General features: G+C 35.0%; 1 protein-coding gene across 1 annotated transcript in view; it reads right to left on the bottom strand.

The window, feature by feature from the left end:
• GLIPR1L2 (GLIPR1 like 2) overlaps nucleotides 1–18,097 on the bottom strand; it is a 29,118-nt gene extending 11,021 nt beyond the window's left edge. The window contains exons 1-4 of the mRNA XM_090275151.1: nucleotides 18,059–18,097; nucleotides 17,399–17,647; nucleotides 4,485–4,730; nucleotides 2,598–2,701 (exon numbers count right to left, since the gene is read on the bottom strand). Of these exons, the coding sequence (XP_090131277.1) occupies nucleotides 2,598–2,701; nucleotides 4,485–4,730; nucleotides 17,399–17,647; nucleotides 18,059–18,097 (638 nt within the window). The remainder of the gene's footprint in view (nucleotides 1–2,597; nucleotides 2,702–4,484; nucleotides 4,731–17,398; nucleotides 17,648–18,058) is intronic.
• Nucleotides 18,098–18,465: the final 368 nt, after the last annotated feature.

Raw genomic sequence — 18,465 nt, 5'->3', positions numbered from 1 at the left:
CATCTCTGAACTCAGAGAAATCACACAGTACATTCACTGACTGCTACCTCCTATCCTAGGTCGTGCACTTATTTACTTGTCCATTAATTTCACTTGTACTGCAAGTCTTTTTTCTCCCAATCCACCCTATTGTCTCTTCTCTGTCTAGATTAGGTCTTTGCATATTTTCATATTTGCATATTCAGCTAAAAACCCGAAACTCTCTTGTACTATTTTTCCTTTACATCCACCTGATTAAACCCAAGTGTTGGAAAAAATGAAGGCATCTTACTGTCTGAATGTTCCATGTCTGCTTCAGGGTGACTGAGTGCTGCTGGAGAAAAATCATTAAACTAGGTAAAGAATCTTTCAATGGTTCCTTAGTCCGATTTCTCTCTCATTTTCTGTAACCATTTTAGACCTTCCCAGTCCTCAAAACTCCAGCTTCACTATCTTCCTCTTTATTCTGTCTTACTTCACAGAGAAACACAATGGCCTTTAGAATGGAACTTGAGAAATTTTTTTGTCACTAAATATGACAAATATTCTCACTCCATCTTTTCTTTTCTAATAAAACTGAAGAAATTCTTCTCCTCTTTCTAAGCATAATCTCTTTTATACCTTTATTATTTATAAAGAATTACTTTCATTTTATTTTAGATATTTCATGTCAATATTTAAATATACTCACATCACTCCCATTTGAAAAATAAAACAATAAACAGCCCTTGATTCATTCCAACCTAGCATCACTTTCTTCTACCCCACATAAGTGGCTCTTTCTGTGTTTATCAATGAACTTCTCTTTAAATCTGATATTTTTAAATCTTCGCATGATTTCTTAGAATTTGAAATGTTAGACAAATTTTCCTTCTGAAAACATTTTCCCTGCATGCCTACTATGATATCATACTCCTCTTGTTCTTTCTTCTTCTATCTGTAGGGCCACTCTTCTTAGGTGGCCCCTGCCATTTATCTTCCTCTGACTTCCCTTAAATGTTGGCATGATCGTCTGGAGGTCCTCTTCCCCTCTCACTCTGTACCCTCTCACAGACAATTCATGATTTCAATTATGACTGGCACTCCAAATATTTGTTCTTATGCCAGGCCTCACTCACGAGCTTCTGACCCATATAACCACCTGCTTTCTAAACATCTCAAAGTGAGTATTTCACAGCCAACTAAAATTCATTATGTCCCAAATGGAACTCATAGTCTTCCCTCTCAAAAGGTTTAGTGTTCTTCACTGTAGTTAATGGCAACACTATTTATGACTGAGTCATAAATCTAAGAATCTTCCTTGACTATTTCTTGTCTCTCATTACTTCAATGACCTACAAATCCTGTTATTTATACCTTCCCAAAATGTCTTAAATATATCTTCAGTATCAATCCAGATACCCTATGTTGCTGTAAAAGTAAATAAATAAATAAAAGTAATACACAAACAATATTTCTAAGTATATGGTAGATGGAGAAAGCAGAAAAGGACAACCTTAAATAGGAAAAATGTGTCCATCTTACACTTTTCATCTGTTTTCCAATGATAACTTCTGTTAACAGCTTCTATGATTCCTTCCAGGAAGAAAGTTTTTCACAAAAATTCTCAGTACTTATATATTTGTGATAGAGGCTGCTAGTTGTAAATTTAAATCTCTCTTGAAATACTGAAATAGAAGTATTTTAGCTTAGCATATTAATGGGACACTATATTTCCCAATTTCCCTTGCAACTCAGATGTGGCCATATGATCAATTTTCTATCCAACAGAACAGAAGTAGCAGTGATGTGCACCACTTCCCATCTGCTGCTTTAAGAGATGGTCAAGCTGCCAACATGTATCTTTACCCTTACTGTAAGCTTGAGCAGAAGATATAAAGAGGTTATTTCCTGAAAAGAAAATGGTCATTAATCACATGAAAAGAAATTGTCTCACTCATAATTGAACTAATTGATGCAGAAACAAAAATAAATGACTACTTTCCACTCATCCATTTGAGAATACTTGGAAGCTTAATTGATACTCTGCACACATAATGGAACAATGAATTGGTACAGTCTTTCTGGAACTTAAAATTTCATATAGATAGTTTGACTAGGAGACTTTAAAAGTACTCTTCCATCTCGGAGATACTACAATGCCTTATATGTATGATATTAGATGAAATTAATAATGCAATCTCCAAAAATTAGTCAATTAAAAGTGTACTTCATGTTACAAAGTTGATATAGTCCTGAAATAACTCAAATAGCATGTTTTAACACATCTAATCTTATTTTGTTTTGACTTTTATTATAATATGGGAGTAAATTATATTGAAAAATAATTTAAATCCCAGCTAATTATGCTAGATATTATGAAATAATACTAAAGTTAAGATTCATTTGGGAAGTAATACTTGGCTAATGTCTATACATAATATTAATATGCTCAAATTATGACATTGATTCATTTGGAATTGAAAATATTTCAGTATAACATCTTTAATATCTTATATTTAATTATTGTATAGGGCACAAAGACATTTAAGAGAATATATTGAAAGTTAAGAAAACTTAAAATAAAAGTTTCCAATTTATTTGTTTTTATATATCTTTTTAAATTCGAAGTAACTTACCCTGGTGCATAGTTACATATGAAAATTGCCCCATATCTAATATGTCCAATTCTTGAACATGGAGTAACAGCACAACCAATTTTGTAAGACTTGTCCCAAACAAGCTAAAATAAAATTTTAAAGGAAAACATAAAATTTAATTCTAAACATTTACTGTCATATTATAAACAATAATATATTCAATTCACACAGAACCTTTAGTTAAACAATTAAAGAAATATGAACTATTCTTCATTTGGGTGCAGGTAGAGAATTATCGTGGTTTTAGGGAAGCATTTGCAACACTATTCAGAGGAACACTTTAATAGATTATAACAATAAGTATTTTTAGGATAAAGAGTTTGAGAAACACTCATCCAGAATAATGTTTTAGAGCCAAAAAAGGCCCACCTACTGAATCAGTTTTCATTTTGTTGAGTCTGGGAGTTCCAGAGGAAAAGAGAAAGAGAAAAGTTTTACAAAAATAAAAGCTGTAAATAAAGGAGAGAAAAAGAGAGACACCAAAATTATAGATGAGAAGGAAAAGTGATACAAGAGTAGAGAGTAATTAAATGCTATTAGCACTTTTCTTTTGTTGAAGAAATTCCATCATAAAATAGAGTCTGAGCCTTTCATTTAAAAAATGATTATAGGAGCTTGTTCTTATGAAAGGAAAAGTAGGTCTTAAGTTGGAGTAATAAATGAGAATAATTAAAGATGTTCCAGGAATTCTCTGTATCACTTTAATATTTCTAATACTTTCATGTGACAAAAATGTACTTGTTTTATTTTGTTGACCTCTCTGGGAAAGAGGGGAATAATTTCTGTTTTCTTTTTCTTTTAATTCCAAGCCTTAGTGGTTTTAAAAGTGTGATTCACAAAGAAGTAGAGTGATGTATGAAAAGAATAGAGAACAGAATGTCTGCAACAGTTAAATTAAGAGTTAGATAAAATGCAGGAAACAAAAATGTGTAAGATACTAGGATTAAGGAGTACAAAACATAAAACAGGAGGTCAGGGAGCAGACTTATTAGTTTACTGAGGGTAATAAGTCATATTGAAGAAACTAGTTTTGATATGAGTAAGACAGTAGAAAACCACTATCACTTTCTAGAGTAAGAATAAACAGATCAAACATTTTTGCAACATGATTAATTTGATGAAAGACATGAGTTCAATGTGAAAAAATTAAAAGATTTAAAGTTGTACATAAAACATGGTATTAAGAGTCTATTGATAGAAAAATAATCATATTTTAAATAAGGTTGGAGGTTCACCCTGACACAAATATTTATTGAAGATATAATGTTGTGGTTTTAAGGATAAACCTATGACAAGATCCCTGCCCTTAATGTAGTATCACATGTAGATGATTATTAAACAATGTGATATGTGAAATAATAAATGTATGTAAGTATGAATGTATTTTTGGAGTATAAAGTATAAGGGTAGATTGTTAGACATGAAGTAGGCAAATAATACCTATTTTGCATTTAAATACTTTAACCCATCAGTTATATTGTAGTATGTGTACTGATCTGTGCAAAAAAAATCAAGTCTTTTATTTATAATAGTCAATAATTATTATAGTCAATAATTTGAAAATAAATTTTATTTTCTGGTTTCTTACTTCCTTTTCCAGTATTCATATTTTTCTAAAGCACCTTTCATCTTTGAAGATGAAGATGAAAGGTAGATTAGATTTCTTATATTTAAAAGAATGTTTGATTGTATAGTTCACATAATAGATGAAATTACAGACCTTTTGAGGACCTAGGACAGATAAGAATTTGATTATATTGGAAGTAATATTACTATTTGAATTTATTAATAAAACTGAAACAATCAATAAAAATTTGACAGTAAAGCAATTAAGGAGTCTACTGAATTGATATAAAAATTAGATACCTGTATATAATTAGAACAGTCACCAGAACAACTGTTATTTTCAAAATTGTACCTTTTCCTCTCTGCATACCAACTTCTGATAGCAATAGTTGCAGTAAATTCATTTTCAGGGCCAATCCACATATTTTCACCAATACCATTAAATATAGGATGGGCCATGTTTAGTTCTTCTAAATGAGTATTATGCTCAAACATGCACTTTTTCCCCCATGCTCTAGCAGTCCGTGACAAAGCTACATCCCAAGTCTGAAAGAAATGCAAAAGGCAAAGAAAGAAAATCATGAGTTTTTTCTGGTGTGTATGCTCTAAATTATTTTTCTTGAGTTTTCATAGTAAGATTTAAGGAAAATGATCCTAACTTTGTGCTTATAGGTCTTATTTGTGGAACAATTATTTCCTGAGACAAAGGATTATGCATATATTTGTAATTAAAGTCAGATTGTTAATGATGCAATTGATTGTGATATTCTTACATACAGTCTGTTCAGAACTGTATAATACGCATATATAGTGTCTTAAGAATATATATTTTTGATCTTATGCCTTTTATTCATAGGAATATAATAATATAAAATATTCATCTAAGAACTATTCATCTAAGATGAAAATATTCATTTAAGAGCACTGATTTATGCAAAATATTGTGAGGAATAAAATATGAAGTTAGGCATATTATATATATATGCACATATATAGATACATATACAAACATAGTAGTTGGTAGTTTATAAATGTTGTAAAAGAGGAACATAGTTTATGCTGTTCCCAGAAATGAGAAAATTTCATTAGATGCTGCTCCCTGGCCAGCTCTCTGGAAATATCCACTAATGTGTACTTTTGTCATTATTTAGAGCCTCATTAAGTTCACTGTTTAGTTAAGGACAAGAACAAAAAGAACACAGAAAATTCAACAAAATAGTTGTGAAACCAAAATGTTAAGTACATATGTTATAGTTCAGTAAGCATTTCTGAAAACTAATACTAGGATTTCCTTAGGGTTTTCTCAGTTAATTTCATAGATTATATGTATACAAGGGCGGTCACCCTAAAAACTGGAATTTATTTAGAAAAAATTGTGTATTTATTCTTACATGTTTAAACTTCAGTCATCTTCAAAGTACTCTCCATTTGGTGCAATACACCTATCAAGACTTTTTTCTCACTGCTCAAAGCAGTTTTGGACTCCTCAATTTTGATGTGTTTTAGTGCTCCTGCTATTTTTTGTTTCACATCTCCCACATTGGCAAAACATTTCCCTTTGAGGGTTTTTTTTCATTGGGGAAACAAGAAAAGTCACTGGGGGCGAGAAAGGGTGAAAAGGGAGGGAGGGTGTGGGGGTCATACCGTTTTGGTCAATAACTGCTGAATACTCAGTGTGGTGTGAGCACGTGCACTCGTAAGTCAGCCATCATGAAATGGGCAAAGGTACTGAGTCTTCAAAAAAATTTCACTGAAGCCCAATGCAGCCTCTTATAACAATGCCAGCTGGTACACTGATCCAGATGGGTTCCCCAAAACACTCACCTAGTGGGGGAAGCCTGTACTGCAAGGGGCCCACCCTCCAGAAGATAATTCCATTTTGGGATCCCCCATTGTACACAACATAGAAAATATATAAATCAAGCCTTTAGAATAGTCTCTCCAACTACTTCCTTACCCAAAGGTAATCATTGTTTAAAAAAAGAGTATTTTATTTTTTTTCCTACTTGCACTATTGACTGTCCGCAGTTTTCACTTAGATTGTTCCATATTAGCACAACTAGATCTACTTAACTTTTGCAATCTTTATATAGTATTCCATAATATAAATAATATATAATAAATGTTACATTCCACTCTTAATGACCTTTTAGATTGTTTCTCATTTGTAAATAATGTTCCATGAACCATCCTTTTACTGCCTTATTTTGCATATTATTTATACAGCACTGGCTTATTATGTACCAGTCACTATTTTTTTTTTTATGTACTATTTCACCTAATGTCCAGATTAACCCTATAAGGTGTGCATTACTATTATTTTTTGTTTCACAAAGGAAGTAACTAAAATCAAACAAGTAGTTTACTGGTAGCCAGTTATAGCCAATAAATTGTGTATCCTGAATTTAAACCCAGAAAGTCTAACTCTCAACTTCTAAGTTTGTATGCATTTTACTTGCTTTCCATGACAGTGTGCAAAATAAATTATATTTACAAATTCCTTTGCTCAACCTTGAATAAAATTACAGTTGGAAAGAGTCTAAAAATTTTAAAGTATATGATAGAGTGTTTTCAATTATAGTTACTACCTTTTTACTAATCTCTTCTTATTTCTTCCACCCCTAACCCCTAAAAACTACTTTCTTTTCTACTGTTCCCATGAGTCAGTATTTAAAAAAAATTTTTTTTTTAACATTCCATATATAAGCGATACCATGCAGCTTTTGTCTTTGTCTGGCTTGTTTCACTTAGCATAATGACCTCAAGATACATTCAAGTTGTTGTAAATTGCTGTTTTTTTTTTCTTTCTCATGGTTGAATAATAGTCATTGTATATATACACCATATCTTCTTATTCATTCAACCAGTGATGGACACTTAGGTTGTTTCTCCATCTTGGCTATTGTAAATAATACTTCAATGAACATGGGAGTGCAGTAATGTCTTTGATATCTTGTTTTTAACTTCCTCTGGATATATACCCAGGAGTGGAAATGCTGGATCACATGGTAGCTCTATTTTTAATTTTTGAAGAATTGCCATGTTTTGTTTTGGGTAGAAAAACTATACTCAGAGATTGAGTTTGTTTTGCCAGTATTTTATTTAACACAGGTTCACTGTGGGAATTACAGTAATTTTATAAGCCAACAGCATATACAATAATCTCTTAAAAGCCAGTAAAAAATAACATACTTTAAAGCAATGATAGTTTAATTGCACTACTGTTCCAAGCAAGAAGAGATGAAGGGAATAAAGTCCAAATTTAGCTGAGGTATACTTTTTCCAAGTTGGTGCTCAGGAGACACAGCTAAGCAAGCTAGAGCTGGTGTCCAGCTGCCAGTGCAAAAATAAAAAAGTCATTTGTTGGTAGAGCATGTTGCTATGGCACTGGTGTAGATGGGCAAGCTGATCTCTTTCACAGGGCCATTGCACATCTTTAGCCACTGCTAATAAAAGAGTAGCCCTTACTGCAGTCATAGCTAATGCCCCAAAGCTCTTTGAAGAGCTGTTTATCTTAGCAAAGAGTGGCCTTGTCCATACTGAAACTCTCAAGTATTTATAACCTAAATGTCCCCTTTATAGTTGTTTCTTCATGTTTTTTATCGGTAAGCTTCAGCAGTGCCCTTCATCAGCTTAACTCTTAAATGCTTAGCAAAAATAACAAACGAAATGAAGACATCCTGGCACATCTTACCCCACTCTTATGTCAAAACAACTTTACTCTTAAAACAACTTCATTTTGTCATTTACAAGTTGATTTGAAATCATATCGAACCAACGCACAACATATTTTCCATAGTGGATACACCAATCTACATTGCTACCAACAGTGCACAACAGTTCCTTTTTCTCCAAATCCTCATCAAGACTTGTTACCACTTGTCTCTTTGATGATGGCCTTCCTAATAGTTGTGAAGAGATATCTCATTGTGGTTTTGATTTGCATTTTCCTGATGATTAGTCATCTTGAACATTTTTCATGTACTTGTTGGCTAAAAGTATAAAGATCTTAGAAGAAAACAAAGGGGAAAAGCTTCATTAGATTTGGCTTGATATCTTGTATATGTCCTGAAAAGCACAGATAACAAGATAAAAAAAAAAAGATAAATTAGACTTTACCAAATTTAAAAAGCTTTTGTGCATCAAAGGATACTACCAACACAATGAAAATGAAACCCACGGAAATATTTTATGGAGATCCAAAATGGTGGAGGAGTAAGTGAAAATTACACTAACCTTCTACCAGGACCAATCTGGAATTACAACTTAATTGTGGAGAAATCATCTGGAATTACCAACTGAACATTTACTGGAGAGAAACCTTATAACTACGGACAGACAGAAAAGGCCGCTTCATCACAATGTGACTGGTAGGAAGTGAGGAGATGTGAGAGTGCTGGCTTGACTCCCATGGGTGGCAGCTGAAGAGATGGAGAAACATCTCAGCAGCTGGGTGTTCCCCTTGAGAAGGGTTGGATCTAAACCCCCAGCTGGGCCTCGCAGCCTACAGCAACAGAAGAGAAAGTAAAATAGCATCCAGCTGTGAAAAGCAAAAAGCTGTAGGGTTTTTTGCTGGCCTGAGAGAAATGGCTGGGGAAAAGAGCTCTTAAAGGGACCACATATGAAAATATATTGGCACCAACTTACCCTGAGCTCTAGCAGAAGGAGGGCAGAGAGGACTAGAGACACTTAAGGAAAATTTGGGGTGGTGGCTTTGAGGAGATAATTGAGGGAGCAGCCAACTAGGTCCCAGTGCTGACTCATCCCCAGTACTGCGGGCAGACCATTCCCCTCCAAGTGGCATCAGCCTGAGGGGAAGCAAAATCCCGGCCTGCAGGAATTAATCTGCCCAGCCCTCGGTGTTTAAGCCTGACGGCTGATCACAGATTGAATAGATTAACAACTAAAGAAGACAGACAAAGGCAGTAGATCCCTGGTACTCTCAAACAGGCTGTTGAGGCCCAGACTGGGACATGATCTGATGCCACCAGGGGCAGATCCAGGAAGTAAAGAAACTGCACCTCTACAACAGTATATAAGATGTGGTGGGAGGAGTGACTCTCAGTCAGCTAGCTGGAGGGAAGGACCTACCAAAGAGCAACACAACAACAACTAAAACTCAAGTACCACCAGACAGCCTGAAAAAACAGCTTAAAGGGCATCCTAAGAGCATGAAATTCAGGAAATCAAGGAGACTGCACCACTGAAACCCACAGGTCTCCTACCACAGAAGGTCATAACATGAAGACAGGAAGTCAAAGTAGGTCAATCTAAGAAGCAAAAACAAACAAGAAAAGTCACAGAAATGGGGAGAGAAAGAAACAACCTCCCATCAAAAGGAAAGGAAGAATCCCCAGAAAGAGTACTAAATGAAATAGAAGTAAGCAAACTATCAGACATGGAATTCAAAATAATGATTATAGGGAAGCTCAGTGAGCTCAGTGAACTCAAAGAAAACTACAAGGAACTCCAGAGGAACTACGAAGAACTTCAGGGAAGCTACAAGGAGCTTACTGAGAACTACGCCAGCATCAAAAAGGACATAGAAACTATAAATAAGAACCAGGAGGAAATGAAGAATACAATTTCTGAATTGAAGAACACAGCAGAAGGAATTAAAAGCAGGTTAGATGAAGCAGAAGATTGGATCAGTGAGCTGGAGGACAGCGTAGAAAAAAATTTCCATACAGTGCAATAAAATAAAAAAAAAACAACCAAAAGAGAATGAAGATGTTTTAAGATAGCTGCAGGACAACATGAAGCATAATAATATCCATATCATAGGAATACCAGAAGGAGAAGAAGAGGAGCAAGGGATAGAAAACCTATTTGAAAAAGTAATGAAAGAAAACTTCCCTAACTTGATGAAAGAAAGTCACACAAGTCCAGGAAGCACAGAGGGTCCCAATGAAGATGAACCCCAACAGGCCCACTTCAAGACACATCATAATTAAAATGCCAACATTCAAAGACAAAGAGAGAATCCTAAAAGCAACAAGAGAGAAACAGCTAATAACATAAAGGGAGCGCTGATAAGGCTATCATCAGATTTCTCAACAGAAACACTACAAGCCAGAAAGGAATGGCAAAAAATATTCCAGGCAATGAAAAACAAAGGCCTACAACCAAGAGTATGCTACCCAGCAAGGCTCTCATTCAAAATGGAAGGTGAAATAAGGAGTTTCCCAGACAAAAGAAGGCTAAAAGAATACATCTCCACCAAACCAGCATTGTAAGAGATGCTGAAGGGGCTGCTTTAAGAAGATGAAGAAAGAGGGGTGGGGGGAGAGGAACACAGGTACAAAGAAAAAAAGAAAAAGAAAAAGATAAGTACGTATTAATAATAGCCTTAAATGTAATGGATTAAATGCACCAATCAAAAGACATAGGGTAGCAGAATGGATAAGAAAACATGACCCATATATATGCTGTCTACAAGAGATCCACCTCAGAACAAAAGATCTACACAGACTGAAAGTGAAGGGATGGAAAAAAATATTTCAAGCAAATGGACATGAAAAAAAGCTGGGGTAGCAATACTTACATCAGACAAAACAGATGTCACAGCAAAAGCCATAAAAAGAGACAAAGAAGGACATTTCATAATACTTAAGGGAACAGTCCATCATGAAGATATAACCTTGGTAAACATACATGTACCCAACATTGGAGCACTCAAATACATAAGGAAAATCTTGGAGAACTTCAAGAAGGATATTGACAGTAACACACTCAGTAGGGGACTTTAACACCCCATTGTCAACAATGGATATATCTTCCAAGCAAAGAAACATTAAGGATATCATGACACTGAACCACACTCTAGATCAAGTAGACCTAATTGATATATACAGAACCATTCACCCCAAAGAAGCAAAATACACATTCTTTTCAAGTGCACATGGAATGTTTTCAAAGACAGACCACATGGTAGGACACAAAAGAAGCCCCAACAAAATCAAGAAAACTGAAATTATATCAAGCATCTTCTCAGATCACAATGGCTTGAAACTAGAAATCAACCCCAAGGAAAATCTCAAACATTCAAATTCATGGAAACTGAATAACATGCTATTAAATAATGAATGGGTTAACAATGACATCAAAGAAGAAATCAAAAAGTTTCTGGAAACAAATGAAAACAAACACACAACAACCGAAAACATATGGGACACAGCAAAAGCAGTCCTGAAAGTTCATAAAAACACAGGCCTACCTAAAAAATATAGAAGAATTTCAAATAAACAACTTAACCCTACATCTACAAAAACTAGAGGAACAACAAATGAAGTCCAGGGCGAGTAGAAGAAAGGAAATCAAGATCGGGGTAGAATTAAATGACATAGAGACTAAAAGAACAGTTCAAACGATCAATAAAACCAGGAGCTGGTTCTTTGAAAGATAAACAAAATTGACAAGCCTTCAACCAAATTCATCAAGAAAAAAGAGAGAAAACCCAAGTAAATAAAATCAGAAATGAAAGAGGAGAAATCACAACTGATACTAAAGAAATACAAAAGATTGTAAAAAATTACTATGAACAACAATATGACAAGAAATTTGACAACCTGGGTGAAATGGACAAATTTCTGGAAACATATAATCTTCCAAAAATGAATCAAGAAGCAGCAGAAAACTTGGATAAACTGATAACAACTAGTGAAATTGAAGCAGTAATCAAAGAACTCCCGGCACACAAAAGCCCTGTACTGGATGGCTTCACAGGCGAATTTTACAAAACACTTAGGGAAGAACTAACTCCTATCCTTCTCAAACTATTCCAAAAAATCCAAGAGGAAGAAGACTCCCAAACTCTTTCTATGAGGTCAGTATTACACTGATTCCTAAACCAAGTCAAGACACAACAAAGAAAGAAAACTACAGGTCAATATCGCTGATGAAGATAGATGCTAAAGCCCTTAACAAAATATTGACAAACTTGATTCAGCAATACATTAAAAAGATCATACACCACGATCAAATGGGACTCATTCCAGGGATCTAAGGATGGTATAATATTTGCAAATCAATAAACATAATATACCACATAAACAAAATGAAAGACAAAAATCATATGATCATATCAATAGGTGCTGAAAAAGCATTTGATAAAGTTCAGCACCCATTTATGATAAAAACATTCAGCAACCTAGGAATAAAGGGTGCATACCTCAACATAATAAAAGCCATATACAAGAAGACTGCCACCAACATCATACTCAATGGGAAAAAACTAAAAGCTTTCCCCTTAAAATCAGGAACAAGACAAGGATGTCCACTCTCTCTGCGTCTATTCAACATAGTTTTGGAAGCTCTAGCCACAGCAATCATAAAAAAAAAAAAGAAAGAAAAGAAATAAAAGGCATCTAAATTGGAAAGGAGAAAGTAAAACTGCCATTGTTTTCAGATGACATGATAGTGTACATAGAAAACCCTATAGACTCCACTAAAAACTACTTGACCTAATAAGTGAATTTGGCAAATTAGCAGGGTACTAAGTCAATATTTAGAAATCAAACTCATTTCTGTACACCAACAATGAAATAACAGAGTTAGACACTGAAAAAAAATCCCATTTACTATAGCAACAAGAAAAATAAAGTACCTAGAAATAAACTTAACCAAACAGGTAAAAGGCCTGTACTCAGAAAACTATGTAACACTGAAGAAAGAAATTAATGAAGATACAAACAAATGGAAGCATATACTGTGTTCATGGATGGGAAGAATCAACATCATTAAAATGTCCATACCACCCAAAGCAATTTATATATTCAATGCAATCCCTATTAAAATACCAATGACATATTTCACAGACCTAGAATAAATACTTCAAAAATTTATATGGAACCAAAAATGACCCTGAATAGCCTCAGCAATCTTGAGAAAGAAGAACAAAGTAGGAGGAATCACAATACCTGATATCAAACTATATTATAAGGCCATTGTAATCAAAACAGTCCGGTACTGGCATAAGAACAGACATATAGATCAATAGAACAGAATAGAGAGCCCCCAAATAAACCCAGTTCTCTATGGTCAATTAATATTTGACAAAGGTGAAAGGAACATAAAATGGAGTGAGAAGAGCCTCTTCAACAAATGGTGCTGGGAGAACCAGACAGGGAAATGCAAAAAAATGAAACTGGAACACCAACTTACACCACACACCAGAATAAACTAAAGATGAGTCAAAAACTTAAATGTAAGCCATGACACCACAAAATTCATAGAGAAAAACAGGCAGTAAAATCTCAGATATCCCACGTAGCAATATTTTTGCTGCTATATCTCCTAAGGCAAGAAAAATAAAGAATAAACAAAACTACACCAAACTAAAAAGTTTCTGCTCTGCTAAAGAAAATATCAGTAAGATGAAAAGGGAACCAACCATATGGGAAAACATATTTGCCAATGACATCTCAGACAAGGGTTTGATCTCCAAAATATATAAAGAACTTATATGACTCAACACCTAGAAGACAGACAATCCAATTAAAAATTAGGCAAAGGACCTGAACAAACACTTCTCCAAGGAGGACATACCGAGGGTCCAAAGGCATATGAAAGAGAATGCTCAACATCACTAGCCATCCAAGAGATGAAAATTAAAAGCACAATGAGATAACCTCACACCAGTCAGAGTGGCCATCAATAACAAATCAACAAGTGTTGGTGAGGCTGTGGAAAAAAGAGAACCCTACTGCACTGTTGGTGGGAATGCAGACTGGTGCAGCCACTGTGGAAAAGAGTATGGAATTTCCTCAGAAAACTAAAAATGGAATTGCCTTTTGATGCTCCATTTCCACTGGTAGGATTATATCCAAAGAATCTTGAAACACCAATTCAGAACAACCTATGCACCCATATGTTCATAGCAGCACTATTTACAATAGCCAAGTGCTCAAAAAAGCCTAAGTGCCCATCAGTGGATGAGTGGACCAAAAAACTGTGGTACATTTACATGATGAAATTCTATGCAGCAGAAAGAAAGAACTCCTGCCTTTTGCGACAGCATGGATAGTACTGAAGAGAATTATGCTTAGTGAAATAAGCCAGGCAGTGAAGGAAAATACCATATGATCTCACCTAATACAGGAACCTAAAGAACAAAATGAGCCAAATAGAACCAGAGGCATGGAAACAAGGAACAGACTGACAGTGAACAGAAGGGGGGTGAGGGGGAGAAGGAGGGAAAGAAGGAGAAGGGTCTAGTCCAGGAACTAATATAAATGACCCATGGACATGGACAACAGGGTGTGGATTGACTCTGGGAGAGGTTATGGTGGTAGGGCAGGGGAGAGTGATGAGGGAAAGATGGAACAAGTATAATTGAACAACAATTTTAAAAATGTGAAAAAAAGAATAAACAAACAAATAACTAAATAAATAAAATAAAAGGAAACCTATGGAATGAGAGAAAACATTTACAACTCATATATTTGATAAAGAATTAAATCCAGAATATATGAAGAATTTCTTCAACTCAACTAACAAAAATAACCACAATCCTGACCAAAAATTAACATAGGATTTAAATGGGCATTTCTCCAAAGGAGATATGCAAATGGCCAATAAGCGCCTGAAAAGATGCTCAATATAACTATACATTAGGGAAATGCAAATCAAAACCATGATATACCACTTCACATCTACTAAGGTGGCTATCTATCTATCTACCCCAGAAACTTACAAGTGTTGGCAATATGTGCAAAAATTACAACCCTCGTAGACTGCTGATAGAAATGTGAAATGGTGCAGTCACTATGAGAAACAGAATGGCAGTTCTTTAAAATATTAAACACAGAATTTCCATATGTTCCAGTAATTCCAGTTCTGAGTATATAGCCAACAGAGGTGAGAGCAAGGAATTAAACACATATTTGTATACATGCCCATATTTATAGCAACATTATTCACAATAGCCAATGGTGAGAGCAAACTAAGTATCTATTGACAGATGAATAGATACACAAAATGTGGTATATATATAAAGTGGAATATTATTCAGCCTTAAAAAGATGGAAATTCTGATACATGCTACAACATAGATGAATCCTGAAAACATCATTGCCAAGTGAAATAAGCCATTCACAAAGAGAAATGCTGTATGATCCCTATATGAAGTACTTCACGTAGTCAAATTCATGGACACAGAAGCCAGAAATGGTGGGGGGGAGGATATGGGGAGTTAGTGTTTAATGGGTAGAGAGTTTCAACTGGGGAAGATGAAAATGTTCTGGAGATGAATGATGATAGTTTGCACAGCAGTGTGAATGTACTTAATACCACAGAACTGTACACTAAAAGAGGGTTAAAATGGTAAGTTTTAGGTTATGCATATTACAACAATAAAAACTAAAATTTTAAAGTTTATTAACAAGTAGAAGAAAATACTAGATGACAACAATAGCATGGAGACAGGCAGGAGACATTTAGAATTTGTGTTTTAAGATCCTTTTATATTTGGAAGGTTATAGATGTTAACTTTGGGCTTTGTAAACTTATATGCATATTAAAATGTTAAGAATAACCAATAAAAAATATATGATTTTCAAACTCAAGGAAAAGTTCTAAGAGATCATACTATTATAATAAACTACACTATTTACAGTTAACATTTAAATCCTAGCAAAATCAATAGAAAAATACATCAACTTTTAGAAAGAGGAGATAGTAAGGTTTTAGGTTGGGGTTCTGAACTGTTTCCAATACAATATTCCTATTAAAATATTCATATATTAAGATACATATTGCAAGTACACATGTCTGTTATATTATTCTTGATACTTCTTTATGTTTGAAATATAATGTTTAGAGATTAGAGATACATAACCTATAAAATGTTGCATTATAAGCTATTGTGTGTTTATTACCAGAAGGAAGGTTAATCTTCAAACTTAAAAAGATAGAATTATTCATAAAGGGGGATACATAGCTTAAACTCTCAAATATCCCCAAATACTCTGATTAAATTCAAGACATAAAAATTGGCTTGGAAATAACTATCTGCAGCAACAGTACTAAGTCCTAGTATATTTCTATAGGAAAATATATAAACAGAAGAGGAAACACTGATAATACAAAAGACAAAGGAAATGAACAAGAAAGAACTAAAATATAATCAATCAAAATAGCATTTTAAAGCTAACGTTAAAATGAAGTACCATTTTATAACTTATCAGTTTATCAAACGATTGAAAACCCCATGCCAGTGTGGATGTGGTAAAAACAGATCATTTATACAAGTCTGATATTTGCCTATTTTGGCACAACCCTTTAGACTAGCTATTGCTATGTATAATATAAATTAAAAATATCACATTCTTTATGCCATTTTTGGACTTTGTCTTAAGAAACCAATCCAGAAGGAAGAAAAGACTCAGGTCTACAGAGATACTCCTTGCAATATCATTTATAATGGAAACTGGAAGCTCCTAATTGCCTGATAAGAGAATAGTTATTTCAATACATTCTGCAGTCATTTTTAACGACAATCACGAAGACTGTACCAACAAGGGAACAGTTGATGAGATGTTAAATAGAAATGGGGGCAGGAGAGATGGGAAAGAAGCAAGAAGAAACAGTTAAGGGAATGCAAAATCAGGTTTGGACAGGGGTGATGTGACTGAAACACTTCCCCTGGAGCAAAATTTAGGGTGGATACTAAAAAATTCAAAATCAAGGTAATATTTTAAAAAAGCAAAATTAATGTAAAAACACACATGATAAAAACAACTCAAAATTTTAAATAGAAACAAGATCTAACTTTTCACTTGCACCATCCTGAGAGTGCCTCATTTTCCTTTCTAATCTAAGCCTAAGGATCTTGTTTAAATTAATATTGTCTTCACCAATGATATTTTTGCGTCCGCATACACACACACACACACACACACACACACATATATTGCATTCAACTATCATTTTCTCGAATTGAAGCCTCCTTAAAATTTGCACCTCTGGTGAGTGCCTCTACTCACCCTAGTCCCAAGCCCTGTGCAAAATCTTGATAATAAACGAGTTAGAGAGACAGTGATTTTTATTTATTGAGAGGATAATCTTTCCGTGTACATACTTTTAAATCCAAACTAAAAGCGCAGTTGCCCGCGATTCCTAAGCCTCGGAGCATTGGCCCAGACTTTGGGAGGCCCAGGGGTTGCGTCGGGACAGGGGCTGCCTGAGAGGTTCAGGCAACCGTCTCAGGGCCTCACCATGAAGCGCAGGTTAGCCCCTCCAGGAATGACGTTGCTTCGGAGTTCATTGTGGAGGTTCACGTACTCATTGATAAAGCTTATGTCCTCTTCGTGCGGCAAAAAATTCGCTCTCAAGCCAAAAGCCACCAGTAGTAGCCAGAGCTCACACAGCCACAACTTCAGATCTCCCTGTCGCATCATAGGTAGTGATTGGACGTACCAATCCAGTGCGCACAACCTCGCACCCTCCACGAACCGAGCCACCGGCTGCAGACAGGCCAGTGCGCACGCGCAGGCCCGCCCAGTGGCCTGCCAATCTACGGGGCACTGTAGATGAGTCCGGCCCCGCCCCGAGAGGAGGGGAAAACATGAGGGGAAGCCCGACCTCTATGTGTCCTGGGGAAAGTTCGTCCCAGCTCTTGGCACGTGGAACGTAAGAGAGGCTTGAGTCAAGTCAGTGCAGGCTCTTCATTAAACTAACTTATGTAGCTGGATATTATCCAGCGTTTATTTCTTGATTTCTGATGCCTAATGTTGTGTCATCATTTATTAATAACCCCCCTGTACAGTAAATGCTAATTGCTGAATAATTAACATGTCTGAGGAACCTTCTAATTATGCAAATGTAGATGATCATTCTTTGATATTGTTGAAAATTATTTAGTTTTCCATCCTTACCTGTTGAGATGGGAATTTAATGCAGGATGCGCCCTTCATTTTCATCACAGACAGAAAAATATCCTCTTTAAGGTGGACTTTGTTGAGGTTTTCGCTCAGTGTTTTAATGATTCTTTGTGGGAGATCACAAAATGAATGGAAGATTAGAAAGCTCAGCATTTAGGGGTTAAACTAGGGATCATCAAATTCTCATTAGCTTGCAATATTTCCATATTTTCTCTCATCAGCACTTTACAGACAGCCTGGAATATCAATATTAATCTCCTCTGACAAGTTGTCTAGTTTACAGTAGGTAAGAGCTTATTTTTTTGTTCTCATTTCTTTTTCAGACCAAAAATGACTAGTAACCTAGCAGATTTTTTAGCCTGTGCTTTTTACCTTCACACATTTTTCTTTAGAAAACTTGC

This window comes from Furipterus horrens, unplaced genomic scaffold, assembly GCF_987537825.1.
Source record: "Furipterus horrens unplaced genomic scaffold, mFurHor1.1.pri manual_scaffold_4, whole genome shotgun sequence".
Classification (NCBI taxonomy): Eukaryota; Metazoa; Chordata; class Mammalia; order Chiroptera; family Furipteridae; genus Furipterus; species Furipterus horrens.
The sequence above is the reverse complement of the archived record's forward strand: the minus strand, read 5'-3'. Positions and strand labels throughout refer to the sequence as shown.